At 37.1% G+C, this 25525-nt stretch overlaps 2 protein-coding genes across 2 annotated transcripts; one reads left to right on the top strand and one right to left on the bottom strand.

Moving 5' to 3' along the window:
• Positions 1-1893: 1893 nt before the first annotated feature.
• LOC306850564 (ankyrin repeat domain-containing protein 9-like) lies at positions 1894-3277 on the top strand. The gene has a single exon (XM_079386250.1). The coding sequence runs from the start codon at positions 2251-2253 to the stop codon at positions 3112-3114; it is 864 nt and encodes a 287-aa protein (XP_079242376.1). The 5' UTR covers positions 1894-2250; the 3' UTR covers positions 3115-3277.
• Positions 3278-4173: 896 nt separating this feature from the next.
• On the bottom strand, positions 4174-25231 carry LOC306850129 (tectonin beta-propeller repeat-containing protein 2-like). The gene is made up of 20 exons (XM_079385582.1): positions 25105-25231; positions 24335-24592; positions 24115-24243; positions 23641-23772; positions 23368-23525; positions 22956-23262; positions 22718-22850; positions 21269-21727; positions 20454-21187; positions 17806-17989; positions 17522-17695; positions 14603-14783; positions 14002-14143; positions 13547-13787; positions 13338-13427; positions 12999-13232; positions 9120-9268; positions 6544-6685; positions 6238-6387; positions 4174-6153 (listed from the first exon to the last, which is right to left on the bottom strand). Exons 2-20 carry the CDS (start codon positions 24551-24553, stop codon positions 6002-6004), a joined length of 4110 nt encoding a protein of 1369 aa, XP_079241708.1. The 5' UTR covers positions 24554-24592; positions 25105-25231; the 3' UTR covers positions 4174-6001.
• Positions 25232-25525: the final 294 nt, after the last annotated feature.

Here is a 25525-nt window from a genome sequence, read left to right as displayed (position 1 = left end):
ATGAATATTATTTAATGTGATGCTCATCTACTCTCTGTCTCATTCTGATCTCATGAGGTATATCTGTCCAAAGACTACTAAGTCATCAGGACATCTGTGCCTGTAGCACTACACAACCTTTATTATTTATATAAAAGTATTATTTTCTTGTCATGCCAGGTCCACATTGTTTTTCTTTGTGTATATGGTGGCATCCAGTGTTGGGGGTAACGCATTACAAATAACTTGAGTTACATAATCAGATTACTTTTTTCAAGTAACTAGAGTAACACATTACTTTTAAATTTAAAACAATATATCTGAATTACTTATTCAAATAAGAAACAAGTTACTTTGTTTACCTTATATTGATTGAGATCACCCTTGTTTCCATGTTGAGAGAATTCGGGAGTAAGTGAGTGTTTGTGTAAACGGGATGGTTATTGAGGTTCTAGACTAAACATGCATTTACTCAATTTACCTGTTCAAAACCAAATTCAGTATTGCTAGAAATGAATAAAAACAGTGAAATGCAAACTCAGAATATTTAGCAAAATTGCAATAATCTGTTCAAATCTGTTAAATACAAATATACTTTCCCTTGGTTTCACAGACAAGGCTTAAGCCTAGTCCCCGACTAAAATGTAAGTCTGAGCTGTTTCAACTGAAAGAAATCTGTACTGATTGATCTTGAAATGTCAGTGCCCTTGTTTTGTCTCGAGGCACACCAGTAATGTTTTTTTCTAAGGTATATCTATAAAAATTACTTTAAAATCCTAATTGAACCATGGCCTAGTCCTGGTTTAAGCTAAACCCTGTCTGTGAAACCGGGCCTTTATGTATTCATTCTCACTGCTGATCTTTGATGGGCCAATTCAACCATATGGATAAGCAAAAATTACTTTAGTTAAACATCACAGTTGTGTGTGTGTGTTTTCATTTACTGCTGAAATAAGAGTGTTATTGTTATCAATCGATTTTTTTGTTAGCAAGCCCAGGTGAGAAAAAGTCATGCAAAAGTGATTTAACTCATTACTTTTCATAAAAAGTATAACACAAATAGTTACTTTTTTAGGGAGTAACGCAATACTGTAAAGCATTACTTTGAAAAGTAAATTTCCCCAACACTGGTAGCGTCTCAAAACAAATTTATAATAATTTTTAATGCAAATGTGGTGAGATCCTACTGAGACCCTGAACACTAGTGGGATGAATAGCATAAAAACAGCACACAGCGGCAAATTAATTTGTGTAGTGTAAAATGTATTTAATATTCTGAATAATTAAATCTAAACACCTGCCAAATCCAAAAAGTACAATTTTTGCAGTAATATGTCTATGCAGTATTGCTACACAGGCTGTAATTACATGTTATATTACATGATTATGATTCATCTGATCACCTGATTGGAGATAAACTGATATGATTTTAAACAGATTTAAGTGTCCAGGATTTGCAGAAACTGTTCGTTTTTAATAATAATAACTATCATCATCAAAAAGTAGCGATGGTCCATTATAAATAATGAGAATTTTTTAAATGACAAACTTATTTTTTTTTCTGGGAAAAAAATAAAATCATAATACTTATCCGCTAGATGGCGCACGTGTTCCTCAGCACATTTTTATTAATTTTTACTTGCATCTTTTATTTTTTCAAAAATCTCTTAACTTAAAAAAATAAATAAATACAGTTCTTAATTATACACATATACAATTATATAACCTCAAGGAAACATACTTAATCGTTCACCCATAGCAATAAACGTTTACAGGGTGCCATAATAAACAGATCAGGTAGATCACCCCGTGCAAATATTTCTGTGAAATATTATGTAACAAGACTCGCGCTGAATGTACTGAATGCGCGAGGGTCACTCGATAGCGCCCAAACATACGCACACACGTGTTCCTCACTAATAAGGAGAAGTTGGAGGCACTTTGTACCCTGGTGACGTACGCCAGCGTCCAATGGCAAAGAGCGCAGCGATAGGCGCAAACCAACACAGGCTGCCCATCGTATATAAACTCTCAGCTGACTTTGTAGTGGGGTTTGAAGGCGGGTGAACGGTTTTAGACGCTATCGTACGAGATTACCACCTTGTTTTTCATTTATTATTCTGTCTGGCCTTTGGGGTTACGCATTTATAGTCTCACAGATGTTTCAGTATCAGCTCTGGCTGCACTGAATATCCACGTAAAAGCCGTTAAATCATCATTTTAAACCCAAACAGCCCCCCCAAATCGTTTATTATAACAGCGGAACTCACGATGCCTTTGGATCTGGGGATGTACCAGAGCCGCGCGGATTATAAATCCCCGAAACAGTGCCAAAGATCCTCATTTGCATTTTATCAGGCTGTACGGGACCTGTTGCCGGTGTGGGTCCTGGAGGACATGCGGACAATGGAGGTGTTTCACTGGGAAGATGACGGACAGGCGTGCGCGTACTCCCCGTCAGAAGCGTTTCTGTACGCGCTGGTACATGATCACCAGCAGTACGCGCGTTATTTACTCAACAGGTTCTCCACCCGTGCTCTGGAGATGCCCAGCAGAAGCTTCTGCTGCTGCCAGGCGTCCACCACACCGCACCTGGCCATAGCCGTCCGCTACAACCGCATCAACATCCTGAAAATGATCATGGCCACCATTAAAGACCTCACAACCTGCGAGAGACGAAGCTACCTGAACCGTCACGGATGCGTCCACACCGACGGCAGCAAAACCGCGCTGCATCTCGCGTGTGATCTGCTGCGTCCCGAGTGCTTGGTACTGTTGCTGGGTCATGGCGCGTGTCCTTACGCAACGGACCTGGCAGGGAACACCCCCCTGGACTGCTTACTCAGCCAGATCTGCCAGAGAGATTTTGACATGCGGACGAAGCGCATCTGCCTCGGCTACCTCATTTTATTCATGCCCACATTTCGCTTCCGGATGAAGAGAGAGTTGCAGGACAGTGGCGATGTGTGGAGGGCGCTCATAGGAGAGCAGGCCTTCCAGTGGCTTTCCGGATCATCACCTCCTTCGCTGTTCGTTCAGGCCATGCAGAAGCTCAGCCAGTCCATTCCCACAGACCAGCTGGACTCACTGCCGGACTTTCTGAAACCCCTGGACTTCAGACTGGATCAAGCTTAACGTGCGCAACTGGAAAGCTAATAAAGTACATTATTTGACTCGATTCTTTCTTGAAATATTCAGGTTTGAGTGTTTGTGGAAAGCTCTGTAAATATGTGAATTCTTTGGTGTTGTATAGTCGTATTGTGAAAGACACTGTAAAATTATTCAAATATATATATTTTTTTGCATTTGTTGCCTTGCAGATTAATTTTTCAGATTCAGTTCATTCAAGGCGCATCTTGGGTTTTATGAAACAAAAAAACAAGACATCCTCTCTGTCTTCACATGAACACTAACAGTGAAATGTCTGAACATATTGGCTATGCTAATCTTTAATTTTCTTAATTTTAGGATGAACTAATAACAGTAATTAAAATATTTTCAGTAAAACAGATTAAACGATCACATTTAAGCTTCTGAGTTTCAAAGCTCCTCTTCACTTTTGCATGGGACATTCAGACAACGGGATCCTTTTTAAAGACAAAGGGGTTGCCACATATGCTGGGAACTTGTTGGCTTTTTAAACTATTTGGTTTGATTCACACACACAAAAAACACTAGTTGCAAAGTGTAAATTAATATCCATGCAGTTTAAATTTGCCTTTATATATTGATTTCATGCATTTAAGCATAAACATTAAGCATCTGAGCAGAAGATCACAATAAACACACACTACTGTCCAAATGTTTGGGGTTGGCTAGATTTTTCAATAGTTTTAAAAGAAGTCTCCTATGGGCTGCAACTATTTGATTAAAGTTACAGTAAGACAGTAATATTGTGAAATTGTATTACAATTTTAAAGTAACTTTCAGTTGTGCTGCTAAATATTTTTGTGAGAACTGATACCGTGATACATTTTTTTCAGGATTCTTAAATGAAAGAATAGCATTTATTTAAAACAGAAAACTTTAATAACATAAATGACCTTACTGTCACTTTTGAAAGTATTAATTTCCTTTAAAAAAAAAGCATAAGAACATTTGAACAGTAGTTTGAATTCAAGTGCATTTGAACATTTGGTAGTGTACATCATCTGTAATATCACATTGTTGCATATAAACCACAAAATGCAGAGACACTTTCTGTAAACATTTTATTTGTAAGTTTGTCATGTCTAAGCATGGAGTAAAGACCGCATAGTTTAATATGCGAGTTCACATTTAGCTGCATCACCACTTAAACCACACTGGCTTAGCATTACATGTCCAGTGTACCACATTTATCACTTTAATCTGACTTACAATATGGTCTAAGTGCACAACTGAAACTAGTGGGGCAGAACAGACCAAAACAACGGCAAATGTAACAATAACTAAAAGAACTTGCAGCGATGCTTACATGGTCATTTAAATCTATCTGCATATGATGCATTACTGAGGTGTCAAAATCTCAAAAAGGAAGATTTACAAACACTTCACAGTCAGACACTAAAGAGAGAGGAGAGAAAATTAAACATTGCACCTAGCACTGAATTTATACTTAGTTATCTATGGTAGATTACTCATCAAGATGCGTTCTTTATATGGACGTATATGAAGAATGCGCCTCTAGCATTAATATACAGTATTTTTCCATAACAGACTATGATAGATTCTATCAACCAAGTAGTAAATTCAAATAGTTTCGGTTTTAAGAGTTAAGAGTCAAACCATCCTTTTAAAATACCTCACATTAAACGCCAAAACGTCACTAAAGTGTAGACAGAGGCAAGTCAGAGACCATGCTCTCTCTACCACTCACAGATGTGCCAAATGCTACCATGATTTTACTCCTGTCAAGTATTTAACAAGGTACAAGTGTATTTACAGATAAAGCTGAATCCCTTCTTCAACTAAACCCAACTTATGCCTAGTTCCCTTTCACATAACAATCAGAAGAAAAAAAAAAAAACACCCTGCCTTTCCAAATGCCCTCGTGTTTGTTAGTCTGAACTATATTGTAGCATATATTTCCTGTACCTATAATGATAACATGTGTTGGTCAAATAAGCGATATTTACATAATCTACCCCCTAAAGCAGTATATCATAGCTATAAACAGATTAACATTAAACATTTCCCTATTTTGTGAGCAAAGTGCATTAGTATACACTACCATTCAAAAGTTTATGGTTGGTATGATTTTAATTATTATTATTTTTTTATTAATGAAAGTTTCTTACGCTCAACAAGGCATTTATTTGATCAAAAACACAGTAAAGCAGTAATAGTCTGAAATATTATTACAATTTAAATAATTGTTTGCTCTTTTTAAATATATTTTAAAATGTAACTTATTCCTGTAATGGCAAAGCAGAATTTTTAGCAGCCATTACTCCAGCCTTTTGTTTAGTGTCACATGATCCTTCAGCAATCATTGTAATATGCTGATTAATAAACATTTATTATTATTATTATTATTATTAGGACTGTTTGATGAACAGAAAGATAATAGGATGGAATCTTTTGTAAATGTCTTTACTGTCACTTTTGATCACTTCAATGCATCCTTGCTCAACAGTATTAACATCTTAAAAAATAATATAAAATAAAAAAAATCTTACTGGCCCCAAACTTTTGAAAGATAATGTATAAACGAAACCTCCTTCTAAAATTAACATGAGTTAAAAAATAACTGATCTAACCGTGTATGTGGATATTAAAACTTAATAAATAATGTGCTGGATAAAACAAAATGGGTAAAAAATTTCATGTCACAAGGTGCACAAGGTATTTAAAAAAAAACACACACCCTCAGAAAGGTTTCAATAGAGCGTAACATACTCATAACATAAGAATGTGTAAATGATGACAGAATAAATTTTTTTTTAGGTGAACCACTCCTTTAAGAAGAAATGAGTAAAGTGCCTAGAAAGAAATTTCACAGAACAGTGATTCTGGGATGCTTTGACACAATTAGTGGCATCTAAATCACCTCCCACTCTTCCTCCAGCTCCTCTCCACTCAGAGAACCCGCGTTACCATGGTTTTTGCTCCTATAGTTTTGCAGAGTCTTGGTAAGGCGCTGGTTGAGAGCACCAGTAGGAGCAACTGCCCACAGTTCATCCATAGGTGTCACTGCAAAAGACAGCTACTTGGTCAGTTTTTATCATTTACGTGTGCGGATGTTCATTTTATCATTAACTGATTTTAAACACTCACCTGCAAGCCAGCGGACCAGTCCTGGGATCTTCTTCCAGTAGTCTCCAGCTGGGTTCTTCTCTGTAATGCCGTATCGACGAGCCACTTCACCATTATAAAGGCGAACCCAAGCAGTTCTCATACTTAGAACCAGTTGACTTGCCTGTAGTCCTACAATTTGGAAAAAAATACACATAAATGAACCAACGACCAGTCAAACAAGTTCCTACTCTAATTAAACATCTATGAAAATGAGTTGAAGAATAATAGAAGTTTGAACAAAAGAGTATTAAAAACAGCAGATGAGATTTTGTAATGAAGGCATACCAGGAATGTGCTCCCAGGCAGTTCCAACAGGCATCTCCTCAGTGATGCCGACGCGCACATGCACATTGCCTCTGTTGTCCAGTGCCCACAACATGCGGTCATTAGGACTCGTCTGAATTTTCTCCAGATGAAGGCCAGCAGGCTGCTCAAAGAACACATGAGAATAAGAAAAGTGCATAAGGTTGGTGAAATAATAACATGGTGTATTCCAAGGGCCAAAATCCCTCTCTGGTCATGGTAGGAACGGTACTGTAAACAAGAATTTCAGTATGCAATCAGTATTCGGACGGTCAGATGTTTTTTCTTTAGAATTTGAGGACATCAAACTTGGTAGTATTTTCACATGAATTATGATAATAGTTTGACAATTGTTCAAAAGTTTGGAGTCGGTAAGATGTTTTAATGTTTTTGAAAGTCCCTCTTTTGCACACCAATACATCAATACGGTAAAAACTGTAATACTGTGATATATTATTAAAATTTAAAATAACTTTTATATTTCAATATATTTTAAAGTTTAATTCCTGTGATGGCAAAACAGCCATTACGCCAGTATTCAGTGTCACATGATCCTTCAGAAACCATTCTAATATGCTGATTTGCTGCTCAGGAAATACAACCCGAATTCTGGAAACGTTGGGACGTTTTTTTAAATTTGAATAAAATTAAAACTAAAAGACATTCAAATCACATGAGCCAATATTTTATCCACAATAGAACATAACAAATGTTTAAACAGAGAAATTTTACACTTATCCACTAAATGAGCTCATTTAAAATTTGATGCCTGCTACTGGTCTCAAAAAAGTTGGCACAGGAGCAACAAAGGGCTGAAAAAGCAAGAAATTGTGAAAAGATTCAGCTGGGAGAATCTCTAGCAACTAATTAAGTTAATTGACATCAGGTCTATAACATGATTAGCTATAAAAGGGATGTCTTGGAGAGGCAGAGTGTCTCAGAAGTAAAGATGGGCAGTGGCTCTCCAATCTGAAAGACTGCATAAAAGATTGTGGAATACTTTAAAAACAATGTACCCCAAAGTCAAATTGCAAAGACTTTGCGAGTCTCATCATCTACAGTGCATAACATCATCAAAAGATTCAGAGAAACTGGAGAAATCTCTGTGCATGATTCTGTCATTGACATTACTAAATGGGCCCAGGAAAACTTACAGAAACCACTGTCAGTAAACACAATCCGCAGTGCCATCTGCAGATGCCAACTAAAGCTCTATCGTGCAAAAGGGAAGCCATATGTGAACATGGTCCAAAAGCGCCATTGTGTCCTGTGGGCCAAGGCTCATTTAAAATGGACTATTTCAAAGTGGAAAAGTGTTCTATGGTCAGACGAGTTCAAATTTGACATTCTTGTTGTAAATCATGAATGCCATGTCCTCCGGGCTAAAGAGGAGGGAGACCTGCGTGTTATCAGCATGTCATCAGCGTTCAGTTCAAAAGCCAGCATCTCTGATGGTATGGGGGTGCATAAGTGTATACAGTATGGGAGCTTGCATGTTTTGGCACTATGAATGCTGAAAGGTATATAAAGGTTTTAGAGCAACATATGCTCCCCTCCAGACGACGTCTATTTCAGAGGCCTTCTGTATTTCAGCAGGACAATGCAAAACCACATACTGCAGCTATTACAACAGCATGGCTTTGAAGTAGAAGAATCCGGGTGCTGAATTGGCCTGCCTACAGTCCAGATCTTTCACCTATAGAGAACATTTGGAGCATCATTAAACGAAAAATACGTCAAAGATGACCACAAACTCTTCAGCAGCTGGAAACCTATATCAGGCAAGAATGGGACCAAATACCAGCACCAAAACTCCAGAAACTCATAACCTCGATGCCCAGACATCTTCAAACAGTTTTGAAAAGAAGAGGAGATGCTACACCATGGTAAACCTGTAGCAGGCATCAAATTTGAAATGAGTTCATTTTGTGCATAAAATTGTAAAATTTCACAGTTTAAACATTTATGTTGTCTATGTTCGGGGTGGTGATGGCGCAGTGGATAAGACACATGCCTTTGGTGTGAGAGACCCGGGTTCGAATCCACTGTGAGACACCAATGTGTCCCTGAGCAAGACACTTAACCCCTAGTTGCTCCAGAGGCGTGCGACCTCTGACATATATAGCAATTGTAAGTCGCTTTGGATAAAAGCGTCAGCTAAATGAATAAATGTAAATGTTCTATTGTGAATAAAATATTGGTTCATGTGATTTGAATTTTTTTTAGTTTTCATTTTATTCAAATAAAAAAAAACGCCCTGAATTCGGTTGTATTTCTTTTTATTATCAATGTTGAAAACAGTTGTGCTGCTTAATATTTTTTTGTGGAAAAACCTAAAACATTTAGGGTTTTTTCACCTTTGATTATTTTTTAAACAAAAATGCATTTTCAATTTTGATCAATGTAATGTATTAAAGTATTAATTTATTTCAAATAAATCTTGACCCCAAACGTTTGAACATTATAGAGTATTTGACTGGATGTAAGCTTGTGTATGAGCTGAAACTACATTACAGTGATGATTTAGCAGGCAGTACAGTCATGTCAAGCTTGTTTACCTGTTCGGGAGATTCGATGCAGATCCAGGCAGGGAGCATCATGCTGGGGTTCAAAGGTTGAGTTCCAACCCGAAAATACACCATTCCATTACTATCACACGCCCAAACATTCTGACTGCCACAAGACAAACTGAGAAACTTCACGTGTCCTATTAGGGAATAACAGAGAGAGCAAAAGAGAGATTTCCCTTGTCACTATGATATTCCAGTGAAATATGATTGGCACATGAGAGGTTCAGAGAATGAACATTCCATAAATGTAAGACCTTAGAAAATAGCACAGCTTTAATAAATAAACCATATGATTGATCATTCATCCGTGTAAACCACATGAGATAAAATTACACACAAAAGTTTTGAAAGGTTCATTTTTAATACACTTTTCATATCTTGAAATTCCTTAAATTCCTCACTGTGCCTGGAAATATTCAGCCATCACAATCCATCTGAGGGTGACTGACAAAATGGACTGTGACCTTGTGCAGGGTGTCCAAGTTAAGCTCTACACACATCACATCTAGCACCATTTCACTAATGTATATATCAAGGACATCCAGGAGCATTTTTAGGACTGTGGGGGGAGTCCAGAACTGTACAGAGGTCTTGTCTGTACACTATGATATGATAGGGAAACCTTGAAATGACATTTATACGTCATAAGGGCTTCGTTGAGGACTTAGATAGCAAATCTTAACATAACATGTGATACACTAGCACACATTCTCTCCTTTTACAGCTCATATTTTCTGCCACACTTTCCATGACCGTATTCATTTTGCTGTATGATTACATATCTACTAAGCAATATATATATATTCAAAACACACTATTTAATATTTACACTACCGCTCAATATTTTGGTCAGTAAGATTATAAATTTATTGAAAACAATTAACACTTATTCAGCAAGGATGCATTAAACTGAAAAGTAAAACAAAAAAATACAAGCATACATTTAAAATAAATGCTGTTCTGAATAATGGTTTCTACAAAAAAATACTACATTTATAATAATAAGCAATTTTTCTTAAGCACCAAGTCAGCATATTAGAATAACTTCTGAAGAATCATGTGACACTGAAGACTTGCGTAATAATGCTGAAAATTCAGCTTTTGCCATCAAAGGAATAATTTATAAGTTAAAATATGTTAAAATAGAAAATGCTTAATTTAAATTGTAATAATATTTCACAATATTACAGTTTTATCCAAATAAATGCAGCCTTGTCAATCATAAGGAACATATTTAAAAATCTTACCGACCCAAAACTTTTGTAATGTTAGTGTGTATATATAAATATATATACACAGAACTGTTAAGATTAAAGTATTTGGACTCTTTCTGGTTTTCAAACAAATAACAGCTAAAAAAGAAATTTGATTTATTATTATTATTACTACTTTTGCAGATGCCACCTAGTTCAATACTTTGTTGTATGAATTTAAATACCTTTTTAAATGTAGTTGTTTAAATACAACTGTCACCTAAAACAAAACTGAAAAAACAGAAAATCTACTTTTTCTATATATTGATGTGCTGTTTAACATTCTATCGCTGAGTTAGATAGTACGAAACACACCTATCTACCAAATCAATGCAAAAATAAATAACAAAATGTTGTGTGGGCTTGATGAACACAATGAATGAAAACAATAGATACTTTGGCCTTTGTCCGCAAGAGCTCTGCTGATTCATTACCAACAGAACAAGATAAAGCAAAGCTGAACTGCCATTAGTGTTTTCCTGAAACGAGACAACTCATTGAGGACATGTAAAACAAGACAAGGTTCATGAGACTCATTAAGACTCTAAAGAACCAGTATTTTATGATGCTTCATTAAACCTGATGAACTCCAATAACCCTCACTGAGACTTGGTCCATAGGCCTGAGTCTAAAAACACTGAAAACATCATGTGCCCGTCTGTACCCAATCTAAAAACGCCCGCAGATCCAGGACTAGCCCCAGACTCATCTTTCACATTGCCGCTCATACGAAAACAACCCGAGACGGATAGGGCTACAGCTGTTCCATCACATGGCTTTGCCTATTTGAGTCTCCATCCTGTCACATCACAAACACACACACTCACAGACACAAAGCACACACACTTGTGCTCCATAAACAAACACCTTCTATTGACAAGCCGTGTAATTAAAATATGTCTGATGTAATCAGATTAGATTAGCCTGCATTGTCATTTCAGTGAAAAGCTGTACTGATTGCATTTGGGAGACTGTGAACTTGTGTCTTGTTACCAAATTCACTGATTAAATGTGTGTTTAATGCATTCCTAAAGCCTAATCACTGCAAAATTCAATACTAAAGGACTGATCTCTTCCTCTTATGACCTTTGATAGTTAGCTTACTGGCTTTATTACAAAACATTTGTTATGCAAGAACCACCTGCTTGAATTAAAAATATAACCAGCACCCCTAGCAACAGGCAGTTTTGATACATAAAACCATGGCATGCTATTTAACCTGCTGGAAGCTCAAGATTCCAAGAAATGGAAATTAAGTCATGAAAGTGAAAGTTATGTGTGTTTAGTAGGAGTATCGCTTCTGTGGAAGTGGGAGTGGGCTGGTTATGTGTGAATATGACAGAAGTAGGTCAGCGGCAGACCATGTGGACAGCCAGGAGACATGGTAATCTGAACTTGGTGAAACAGTAGAGGGTCCTCAGAAAGATATGCCCAACATGCGTCATTCTGTCACACATGACCTGTGTATAAGGCACTTGAGACCTTGAGGAGCAAATTATTTACTGTAAATCATGTGTCAGACACATCATCATAAGGACGACTATTAAGTGCTACCTAATGCATACGTGAGTGAATGCAAACAAGCCAAAAAATAAAAAATAAAAAAATCACTCTAGTAAATAGGTCCAAAGACCTTTTTGTAAGGATCATTTTTAGTTATTAGTAAAATTTGTGGGAAAATCTTACATAACATTTTGAAAATATGTCCAGGTCAAATTTCACCCCAGTAAATACATAAATAAAAACACAACTAAATAAATAAAAATGTCTTTTTGCACCATTGCCTTATTTTAATGGAAATTAAACACATCATCCCCCACAAATTCTCATTACCATTATGTTCAATTAATACTTTTATTCAATACAAGCACTGAATTGATCAAAAGTAACAGTAAAATCTTTTATATTAAATTTTTTACAAAAAAAAAAAAAATCCATATCAAATAAATGTTCTTTTGAGCTTTCTGCTCATCAACAATGATGAACACGGAAATGCATCACAATTTCTATAAAAATATTAAGCTCCACAACTAATGCATAATAATAATGTGAAATAATAAGATAAATAAATCACTGAAGACGGAAGTAATGGCTGCTGAAAATTCTTGTAATGGCAGAGCTGAATTATACATTAATTATAGAATATTTACATTTATTTTTATTTATTTATTCTTTACATATATTATTATACATTCTCGACATGTTATGTAAGATTCACCAATCAGTTATTGTTTTTAAAGTAATTTACTTTTACCTCAAATAACTGGAACCCTGGTGAGCAACATCTTATCTACATCAAACTTCTGTACTGTAATGTAAAGAAAAATCTCATTTCCATTTCTGCAACGGAAAAAAACAATAACCTACACTATAAAATATATAAAATAACAAATGATCATATTTGTTTTACTACTGATGATACTGATGACAAAAACATGTAATGAGAATGGGGGGTGCTTAATTTTCATGAAAACAATGCCACAAATACAAATTATTTTGGGGGGGTTTTTGATGGTGTTCTTGGATTTGGTGTTCTCACATTACAAGAGTTTAAATTTAGCCGGCATGTGATCCACTGATAAATCTATTGTCAATGGAAAGAAAATTCTCTCACCAAGCTGGCTGAGGTCCAGCAATGTCCAGTGCATTCCTGTGGAGCAACTGGCTGATAAAGTGCGGATGTGGACACGACCGTAGTGATCTAAACCCCACAGAGCGTCACGACAGGCAGAGAACTGCACCATCTCTACATCTGGAGGAAACTGTATGGTGAAGGGCCGCATCTGGAGATCTTTGTCCCAGATACAGAACAGGTCTTTCCTGCTCTGCCCTAACCATAGGAAACTCCCTGTGGAGACATCAGCGAGATTCTAATTGTGCATAATATTTAATTGCTTTCTGCATGACAACAGATACTGCACAATGTGAAGAGGAAGACAGGATTTCTACATACCCTCTTTAGCTGGAACAGCAGAGGAGAACACAAAGGCCCATTTTGTGGCAGAAGCTGTTCCTCTGGGTACAATACTTTTCCAAAATGTCCCTGCATTAAGATGTTAGCATCACTATAAAATAATTAAATTTTCAAACAAAATCCTCAGTCAATAGAAGAGCATATTTCTGTTCTAAGCCACCATGTTTTCCATGCTCAGTGCATCATACCAATGAGGCTGCCTTTGGCAACGTGAAACTCATTGCGTCCAGAAGCAATCCACACACCACTGGTGTTGACACTGATGAGGCTAGGCTGGCACTGGGAGTGCTGGGAAAGGAAGGCCACGCGCAGACGTTCAGCAACCCGCTCGACCGGAGCTCTGGTGGCTGTGGCGACACTCTGTGTGGCCTGGATCAGAGTCTGGAAAAGACTGCCCTGATCAAACACCACATAGTCTGTGATGCTCACCTAAATGAAAAAGAAATAAAGACAAAAAAAGATGGCCATTGTTTAGGCAAATCTAAACATTTCTGCTGGGAAGCAGCAACAAGCTTTAGGAATAATTAGCATTTTTACACAAAATGTGTGATTCTTCGACAGTAAGGGTGTTAAACACACAGCATACAGGCAGAACATCTGACCAACTGTACAAGAGGATGTATTGTGCATGTCACATATGTACCTGCCACCAGTGGTCATCTTCACCCTGGGGGTTTTTAGCCGTGACCCCTGTTCTGAACCATAAGTTGCCACTGGTATCCAATGCCCAGACTGTGTTATTTTCACCAAGAGCAATACAGATGGGTTCCAGACCTTGGCTCTCACTATGGACACACATAAACACATATCTCAATGTTTACCTTTATTTCTACAGCAAAAGCTAGCATAAAAATGGTCATTTATGCACAATATGCATCAACAACATGCTTTGAAATACATTAATTAACGCAGCACAATGTTAGGGTTGGCAGGCTATAAATCAAATAGTCAAACTAGTGCGACATATATATATATAAACGTACTTAAATATAACTAATCTATTGAAAACATATGTATACTTTACATGAATATTATACATGTACTTTTAACAAATACTTGTTACATTATACAATCTGTACTTCCGATTTGCAAAATAAGGTGGACACAACTCTGCATTATGTGGCAACTTGATGTCCAATGTAAAATCTTGGTGCTGAAGTAAAACCAGACCAGAACCATTGTTTTATTTATTCACTGTAGTGAATTTGCTATGAACTAAGAGAAAACCTCGCTGACAAACATACCTGACGGTGTCATACTTCCAGTGCTCCCCCTCTGCACAGTAGCTGCTGAGACCCTCTCTGTAAAACACGCCCCTCTGCTCGCTCAGTGCCCACACCACACTGCCCCGTGCTGCTATCTGCGCCATGGGGCACGGACAGTCCACCTTCACTGACCGCGCACATGGCCTGTCCACATTCAACCCTGAAGACACACATATAGCAACAGTATACCAGCTGATTTATGCATATCTTCATGGTTAACATTCCCAATGAAACCAAAAACTGCTACTAGTGAACATTTTTTGCAGTATGTTCACAGTACTAATGACCTCTACTGGAGTGGTAGGGGTCATAAAGGGATGATAAGGCTCTAACAAAGCTTTATGGTAACAGCCACGACCACCAGGAGTTGATTATGCTCTTCATTATTACATAATAACAAAGCAGAGGCCAGCCCAAAGTTACATTCCTTTAAAGCAAAACTATTTGTGACAACAGGAAACAGCTATAATTGCAAAATCAATACCACACGTGATATGACTATTTATTTTGTCAGTTTAGAGGAAAACGAAAGTGTCATAATTTGGTCACACACACCCATTTACAGTATTTTCTTTCTTTTATGCAACACAAATGGAGAAACTGCGGTTGCTCTTTTCTATTCAATTACACTGCAGTATAAATCAGTTAATACAATCTTTTTCAAGTCATATGGACCACTTTTATGATAGTTTTATGGTGTTTTGGATAATTTTTTTTCATTTAATGTCCTCATATGGAAGCAGAATAATGACAATAGTTTTGAAACAAAGCATGCTGAATTCCACAAATCTAAAAAATAAAATGCATTGCAATTAACAGTGCTTGCATTAGGTCCTGAAATTTAACAGTTGTTTATTTAAGCTGTGAATATTTCAATTCAAAATATTTCACACACATTTTCATAATTAAAAATTCAATAATTCATATTCACCTTCCAGAATTCACTTTCAAAATATTAAATCCGTTTAAAAATACGATGTATGATATTCGACAGGCAAATTTCTGTAATTTTATTTCACTTTACAAATTCGCTGTCGCAAATTCAGTGGTTAAAATTCGGCAGAAAATTCAGCGGTGCACATCCGGGACCCGCAGGAATAGCAGTAGAGCACCGATGCATGATCTCCAGCTGATGTCCGCCGCTCACCAGCAGGTGGCGCAAGCGGCTGTGATGAAGGCCGTATGTGGATCAAGTCATTCATTTACAAAAACTGATTTGCAGAAATGGAGCAAGCACTAAGTAGAAGTTTTGATTATCGGGTGTATGTTTAAAAAATGCTGATTGTGTGTATGTTTAATTCAACATTTTTGCTGTTTCCCGTAGCCTACATGTAAGCAGCTTTCTCTACCACAAAGGAGATTATAATGCTCTTTTACCCAACGCTGAAGTACAGAACAAACATTACATCTGAGGAAGACATATATTGCTTTCAGTTGCTTAGTTTCTGTAACTTTGTATCATGGCTTGTGTGACGCTGTGCTGTAATACTGGGGTTCCCCTCATACGCCACACTCCAGGCAGGGTTTCTGCAGGATTTTTAAGCTCAAATTTAAGACTTTTTAAGACCTGCACAAATAAAATTAATACCATATGAGCGGGGTAGGACAATATCTATAATACCATATTAAACTGTAAAATTACTGTAAAAAGCATAATTTACAATTCAGATACAAGTTTTCACAAAAACAAAAAGTTTTATAAAATGATAAACTTTACATTTCTGCCTTTAAACCATTTTTAAGAAAATGGAATAGTCAAAAGTATTAATAATACTGATTTTAACAATTATTATCAAATTATTATATAAATTAAATAACATGAATTTGGGGTGTGCGAAATTGGCAAAAAATTATATCTTGATATTTTCTGGGATTTCATCGATAACGATAATTAGATGATATTTTGCACCGCTGAATTTTCTGCCGAATTTTAACCACTGAATTTGCGACAGCGAATTTGGAAAGTGAAATAAAATGGCCGAAATTTGCCTATCGAATATCATACATCATATTTTTGACTGAATATTTTGGAAGTGACTTCTGAAAGGTGAATATGAATTATTGCATTTTTAATTATGAAAATGTGTTTAAATAAACAACTATGTTAAATTTCAGGACCTAAAAGTCCTGGAAATACAAGGCATTAAAATGCAAGCACTGTTAACTGCAATGCATCTTTTTTTTTTCGATTTGTGGAATTCAGCATGCTTTATGTTTCAAAAACTATTGTCATTATTCTGCTTCCATATCCTCAGCCCACATGGGAACTAATTGTATAATAAAAAACAACTAGTGCATTTCTCCATTTGTCTTACATTGGAGAATTAAAGTCACATGTGTTTGGAACAACATAAAGGTGAGAAAAGAATTACTGAATTTTCATTTTTGGGTGAACTGTTAACTTAAATACAATAAGTTATTTTTAGTACATACAGCACTCTCTAGTGGTCCAATAGTGAAATAACATCTCTCTCTGTAGTTTGTGGTGATATGTGCAGTGTTTTTGAAGTTAAAATACTTTCTTCTATCCCAGCTAAATAAGCTATAAGCCATTATTTCAAGTTAATTTTGTTGGTTAATTGTAAACACTCAGGCTCTGTGCTGCTATCAATACATTTCTCTGTTCATTTGAGCATCTTAAACGTTTCAACTAATGTTGACAGGAATATCTGTTTTTCCAAACAGTAGAGGTGTACGGGAAACCCCAACATAATGAAAATAATCGTTTTTGCAATTCTGTTAAGTGACAGCAACTGTGTGTGAGTAATGTTTATATAGGTATAAAGTAGTATGAATTAAAAGGTGATACAGATTACTCAATTAAAGCTTTTCAGGGTTATTAAGTAGAATATGTCATTGTAATGTGAGATCAGTATGGTGTGTGTTGTTCTCCCACACCTGTCTGTATGTACAAGTCTCCATTAGTGCGAATAATCCAGGCTGTGTCATCACCAAGTGCTACAAACGCTGTGTCGTCCAGGGCTTTGTACCAGTGTCTCTTTCCCTTGATGGTGACTTTCCCGCAAGCGTAAGCAGTCATGGTCTTCTGCTCCACCTTCCACAGCAATGAGCCTTAGAAAACACATCAGCAACAAGACCAGGTTTAGTCTAAAACACCAAAAACTAATATGTTTACACAGTTGTATGGTTATTTAATAACAAAACAAATCTATGCCCCTTACCTGTCGGGCACAGCGCCACCTGATGGACATTTTCCTCAAACTTCTGCCAGCTCAAGCTACCATTATGAAGACCACTACAGAAAAGGCCTCCTTTTAAATCCAGACACCAGACATACCTGTCCGTCACTACTAGACTGAGGATGCCACAACCAGGCCCACTGTAGCCCATCCAACTTTCAGCCAACTTCAAACAAAGAAAATAAAAAAAGAGATTAAAACAGAGAACACATGACATAAATATAATTTAATATGGTGATTCTCACTAAGACTTTTAAGAACATTATACTGCTGTTCATACTTTTACAGTATATGACAGTAAAGACATCTATAACGTTACAAAAGATTGCCATTTCAAATAAATGCTATTCTTTTGAACTTCCATTCATCAGGGTAAAAAAAAAAAAAAAACACAAAAAGAAATATTAGCATGACTGTTTTCAACATTGATAATAACAAGTAATGTTTCTTGAGAAGTGAATATACATATTAGAATGATTTCTGACCGATCATGACACTGAAGTCTGGTGTAATGGCTGCTGAAAAATGTGACCCTGAAACACAAAACCAGTCATAAGTAGCACGGGTAGATTTGTAGCAATAGCCAACAATGGGTCAAAATGATCGATTTTTCGGTAACACTTTACAATAGATTACATTAGTTAACAACATTAGTTAAATGAACTAAGCACGAACAATACTTCTACAGCATTTATTAATCTTAGTTAATGCTAATTTCAGCATTTACTAATGCATTATTAAAATCAAAAGTTTTGTTTGTTAAGTAAGGAATAATTGACGACGGGCCGTTGAATTATTAGAAAAATAATGCACACCCGAGGTGGTGAGGAAAATAATGCACACCCGAGGTGGTGAGGAAAATAATGCACACCCGAGGAGGTCCGGAGTCAATTATTCCGCTTATACTACGGTTGCCACACCTCAAGACATCGATCAGATTATATATTTCAAGGGATTCGTCCGGTTTTTCTACTTAAATCGCTATTGTGAGTAGGATTATTTCTTCCGCATCTCATCCAACGACTCTTTTGCTAGTTCCAAAACGTCATTTTAAAGCTGGCAATGGAGGCTTGAGCCGTTGATAGCAGACTAATGCAGTTAATAATGAAGTTATTAGAAAGAGAGCGAGAGAGACAGAGACACAGAGAAAGAGAAACAGAGAGAGAGAGAGAGAGAGAGAGAGAGAGATTGTATGAATTAGGCTACCTCTGTGTGTCCCTCAACAGTGTTCTGAAGCACCGTCTCTAAACTGTAAGTCTGCTTTAAGATGCAGCGCTGTTATTACCTCGCTAGTGAGAAATGTCATGTGTAGCCTTTAAGTTGCTACACTAGGCTAACTGATAAAATCGTCAGGGCAGCGCTGACAACGATGCGAAGTGATATGGAACTGTAATGCGGTCAAGAAAGCTGCCTGGAACTACGTTCGCCGTGCGTTTCCCTGAAAATAATTGCACACCTCAGAACGTTCGTCAGCCAATCAGATTCAAGCATTCAACGGCCCCGTAGTATAACATTAGTTAATGTACTGTAAGCTAACATGAACTAACAATGAATGATTGTATTGTTATTAACTAACATTAACAAAGATGAATAAATACTGTAATAAATGCATTGTTTGTTCATGTTAGTTAATACATTAACTAATGTTAACAAATGACACCTTATTGTAAAGTGTTACCGATTTTTCTTTTATGCCAAAAATCATTAGGATATCAAGTAAAGATTATGTTCCATGAAGATATTTTGTAAATTTACTACCGCAAATATATAAAAACTCGGTCCAACTTTCTATTAAGTGGCCTTAACGACTATGTACTTGCATCAAAAAATAAGTACAATGTACTAACTGTGTTCACACTGTATTGCAAAACACTTTTGCTGCTATTGAGGTGGGATACGGGTAAGGTTAGGGACATGTTTGTTTGGTGGTATGGGTAGGTTTAAGGGTAGGTTAAGGTGTAAGGGATAGGTCAACAGTGTAATTATAAATGTAATTACAGAAAATAATTACAGATGTAATTACATGCAGGTATTTTAAATATATAATTACAATGTAAAAACATGTATGTACACAATAAGTGCATTGTACTAAATGATTCATTTAAATGTAAGTACATAGTTGTTAAGGCCACTTAATATAAAGTGGGACCCAAAACTTAATTTTTGAATAGTAATATGCTTTGCTACAGACTTCATTTGGACAACTTTAAAGGCAATTTTCCCAATATTTAGATTTTTTTTTTCACCCTCAGATTCCAGATTTTCAAATAATTGTATCTCGGCCAATCCTAACAAACCATACATCAGAGGAAAGCTTATTTATTTATAGTATGATGTACAAATTTATATCTCAATTTTAAAAAATTGACCCTTATGACTTGTTTTGAGGTCAAGGGTTCACAAATCAGCTTTGCCATTACATGAATAATAAATGTCTTTATTCTATATTTTAGAATAGAAAACCTTTAAATTGCAAGAATATTACTGTTTTTACCATATTTTTTGATCAAATAAATGCAGCCCGACCCCAAATTTCTGTAGTGTATATTACACAATTATATAAATTATACAAGTATCTTTCTCCTGATCTACTACAGATCTCTTATCTTTTAGTTGATTAGCTCTCTAACCTGGTCAGCTTTGAGGAGCTGCATCTCTTCGTCCTCATTCTGCTTAGCAGATGAGCTCTGCAAGCTCAGGGCGTTCAGTCCATCCCCCAGACTAGCACTGGATGGCACTCCATGTGCATAGATGTCCTCCTCATCACTAGATGGCGTTGGCTCGGGTTCTGGGGAGTAACCTAGAGGCCTAATGGGATCATAAGATAAATCCAAATTAAAGTCTCCATGTAAACTCTGATTAAAATGTTCCTCCGAATCCTTCAGAGTGCCTTTGTTCTCCTTCACATATTCCTTCATGATGTCCTGCTCGTTAGCTGCCTGCATGTATGAGAAGGTACATTCCAGCAGCATGTCCACATCAGGCGTAGCTGCAATTTGCTCGTTTTCTGCAAACACGTTTTCACTGTACACCTGACACTCCATGTCTTGTAGTGACAGTGATGTAGGGCAAGGCGGTAGGGTCTCTGCTGTTTGGTTAAGTGGATCCTGAAGAGGCTCTTCGCTCTGTAAGGGTTCTGATGGGCTCAGAATGGGAAAGGCATCGGAACTGTGGGATTCTCCACAGACAGAACCGTCCTGGTCTGGTGAGCCGGCGCTGTGCAGGTCGAGACTGCTGCACAGGAGGCTGGTGTGGTCTGAAGGAGGCTCGCTCATGGGTGTGTTTAGAAAGTCACTGCTTGCACCATCCTGGCTGAAAACACTCTCTGACCAGCTGCTGCGCTCGTTGACACGATTCCCACTCTCTGCAAGAATGTATGGAGAACATCAGTGAATGGAATATAATCAAATTTACACACTACATCATGCGATACTGATCATCTTACCCTGCCGTCTTCTCTTGCCTTTCTTCTTCAGCTTGATGGCCTTGACCACCAATTCCTGCTGGAAGTCTTCTTGGGTGATGGTGCTGTATCGGCTGGAGGAAAGTTCCGAGACCTCCGTGGTGGTAAACATGCCCTGCGTGCTCTCCCATGAAGTGATTGAGCTGCTGCGACTGCGGGACTCCATTGTACCCAAACTGGCCCGCTGCTGCTCCAAGTCCTCTTCCACCTCCAGAGCCTCTACCACATGACTGAATTCGTCAGGATGCTGCTCCTCCAGTACCTCCTCTGACTCCTCAACCCCATCATGCACCTCCTCTGAGTTAGGACTGCCTTGAGTCTCCTGCTCTGTAATAATAGGCATGGTCCTGATTGGCTGAGCGGTTTCAACGGCGCCATTAGGAGGCAGCAAAATAGTGGGTGTGGAAAGAGGAGATGTAAAACGGTAGGAGTGGTCTAATACTGAGGAAAAATACATAAGAAAGAGATGTGTGAGATACAATGGCCCTAAAAGGAGTGTGGGCACTCAAGCAATACTTAAAAATGCATTTCAAGCAAAATATTAAAAAATATATAAAAATTGTTGACAGTTGCCAAAAGCATTGGAACATTTTCATAGGAAATCTTCTCATAGCAAATTTACAGCAAAACATTTTTAGTGTGACATTTTAGGGGATACTGGTTGCAACTACCTTAAGTTTAGGGTCTTTGTTTTGTTTTTTGAAAGAAAGTTATATTTTTATTCATGTTATACTTTTATAAATTAAAGGGACAATTTACCCCAAAAATGTAAATTTTGTCTTTGTCAATGGGGACCAGCAACTATTAGGTTTCCCCCGTTCTTCAAAATAACTTATTTTGTGTTCATCAGAAGAAAGAAATTCATACAGGTTTGGAACAACTTGAGAGTGAGTAAATGATGACAGAATTTTCATTTTTGGGTGAACTAGCTTTTTAAATTGATCAAAAGTGACAGTAAAGACATTTATGATGTTACAGAAGCATATTACAATAATTTCTACATTTCTAAATTACAGTTTAAAATACAAGTGTGTAGTAAATTAAAAAATGTAATGATATTTTAAAATACTGTTTTTATTGTATTTTTAATCAGATAAATGCAGCCTCAATGAGTATAAGAGATGCTTTAAAACATTAAAAAAAACTTCCCTAAAACTTCCCTTAGTGATCCCTAAACTATCTGCAAAGAATTTAAATATCATATTTTTGTTGAAAGAGAAGGAGGGACACACATCAACAACCATAACTCATGAAGCTACGATTCATAATTTCATACCAATTGACCCTAAAGCATGACTAAGTAAAAACACTGCAATTTTTAAACTGCCAAGGGCAAAAGAGGCTTTTTCCTATCCCTTAATATCTAAGTACTGCTGATGGAGCAAAGTGCATGACTAAAACTTCCATTACGGCATCGCTACTGCAACTTACAGTTGGAAAACAATCCCTCAGGACAATTTGAGATTCGCAAAATGTCCCGATCTCCTTTCAGAATGAAGATTTCATGCTCAGTGCATGACACAGACACAATATCTCCACTGCTTTCCAATCCTCCGATGATGACCTTAATGAGCAAATGAAATAAGTGAAGAAAAACAGCACAAATTAAGCTTGCATTGGCAACATTTCAAATACAGATATAATTTAGATTCAAAGTGTGCATTCATACTTGATTGGTACAGTCCACAACATAAACACTGTATTCATTCCAGCTGAGGACCCAGCCCTCCTTCAAGAAGCAGCTGACCATTCCCAACTGTCTTTCTGAAGGTCTGTAGCCACCGTTGGGGCCTGAACGAGGGAACAGCTCAAACTGAGGAATATCCTGATTAAAAAGTGGCTTCAGGACGTGTGTCTCCCCAACACGTCCCCGCACATCCGTCCTCCACAGACGCAACCCTGGCCTGGCTGCATAAACCACCAGATCGCTCTGCTTGCACAGAGCTGGTTGGAAGCAGGCGCCAAACTTGCCATTGCTGTAAAATGAAAGCCAGATATCAAGAATTCAGGATACACTCAGTGCTGCAACCCTGACAAGAATAGACATACTTTTAGGTGAAGTTGGACTGAGGGTTTTGTACCTTTTACGTGGTTTAGTGCCCAGCTGATGATGCGACTGCTCTTGCATGTAGAAGAGCACTGAGCGCTGATGGGAAGAAACCAAAAGGACTTTCTGACTATATTCCAACTGAACTATTGCTGAAGGCTCTTCAAAGAGGATCACTGGATTACAAACTCCCTAAAAAACAAATGCGCACACACACAAGTCAGTAAAACAAAATAAGATTTCATATATTGTCCATCTAACTGTAAATATCTAAAATAGACTCATTTGACTTCTTATAAAGTCTTACTTGATCCAAGTCCACAGCAGAATAGACCACTCTCCCTTTATCATCACCAGAGAAGAGCTTCATGCCATTAGCACTCCATGCTAATGCAGTAATTGTGCTTTTGTGCAAGCCCACAACATCAAACCTTCTCAGCTGTAACAAAAAAAAAAGACACCACGGTCCATTGACTAATAAGTTTTATTCATCAATAATCAGATTATCAATTAGATAAGGGTGTCTTTATGGGGTTTTTTTCTTGACACAAAATTGGCTACTTTGGACATACAGTACACAAACCTTAAATAATGTTAAAAGTTAAATCAAACAAATGCTTATTTTTTTTATATTTTAATTACACAGATGGAAAGTAACAATGTTGTATTACATATACATTGTTATTCCAATATAGTATGAATAATCAGAGTTAAATTAAACCTAATCACTTATTTAATGAAACCCTTGCTACTAAAAGTGTAATCAGAAATGAATTTGTACCTGTTTATTTCTACCAGGTAATGGGGACACAAGCTGAAAGAAAGCAACCCGGCCTGATGCCGTCCCGACAGCCACAAGATCGTCGAAACAATTCAGCAATTTCACTGCAGTAATGGCCTCACATTTGCCCTATTAAAAGAGATTATATAAAACACTACCTAACCAGATGAGATCAACAGTGAGTGCTGCAGAGCAATGAGGAAGCACTAAGCAGACTTACCTCTAAATTGTATTTGTTCATTTGGCTTACTCTCCTGCAGTAAAGGTACAGCATCCCGATGCTGCTGCCAATGGCTATATATTCACTGTTGCTGTCCAATGCAGTCAAGTAGACCAGGACTGAACGGAAACCTTTCTGGACTTTAGCAGGGATGGCATTGAGAAGGTAGTAGAGAGGGCAGAACTCCCTCAAGGGCAGCGGTGCTGGATGGGTGGCCATGGTCACCCTATGGATCTGTGCTTTCACTGATGAAGAAATCTAAAAAGAAAAAAAAAGGCAATTTCAAAAGTCCATTTCCAAGTACAAGAATATAAAAGTTAATGTTTCTGATCATAATATAAACGTTATTATGAAGCTTTATTCTTTTATTGCTTAACGTAATCACGTGGACAGTCAAAAACACAGCTAGTCATTGATCTGTCTAACACTACACGTCCACTCCGCATTGATACTTCAAGTATCCAGACATCTGTATAGTCTAGTGAACTAAATAGTGAACACACCCAAAAGATAATATTAAGAGCATTAACCACGCCTCAAATTCACAACATAAGAGAGCATCTTCTCCTATTTTAAAACATTACAAAGATCTCATCGTGTTAAACACGGTAATGCACGCCCAACTGATTTATTTGTGGCCTAAGCACTTTGAATAAATATCAAAGACCAATAACAAAAGAAGTCGTTAACAATCTGCTGTAAGAGATGTGCACGTTTTCTAGTGAAGCGAACTCTAACCACCTGAGCTTTTCAGTTTCCACAAAACTTACCACCGGGAAAAGTTCATTGATTATCAACCGTAAACGTTTTTATAGTTTAGATGAGGCCGATCTGTCGACATTTCTGGTGCTTTAACAGCTCTTGTTGACAAGCTCGTGTTTTTCTTCGTTCGGTTTTGGGTTGAAACAGAAAAGTAACGCCAGCGACACCTACAGCAGCGGAAGTGAAACTTTTATTTACATGAATCTTTTCATGTTGTCCTCCTTGAAATATTCTTATGCTTTATATTTCTACAAAATGAGAGGGAATATGCACAGCTAATGAAATAATGGTATCATCATTTTATAGAATGACAACGCTTGTCGAAGTACCACCATTACAAAGGGCAAAGGTCAGTCTGTATTGGAGCAAACAGTAGATCACATAGTCATAACATTGTTAGCCTTTGACTAGTTTCCCCAAATGTTTCTT

Source organism: Barbus barbus (assembly GCF_936440315.1).
Source record: "Barbus barbus genome assembly, chromosome: 30".
NCBI lineage: Eukaryota > Metazoa > Chordata > Actinopteri > Cypriniformes > Cyprinidae > Barbus > Barbus barbus.
Note: the sequence above shows the minus strand (reverse complement) of the source record. Positions and strands in the feature narration are given on the sequence as shown.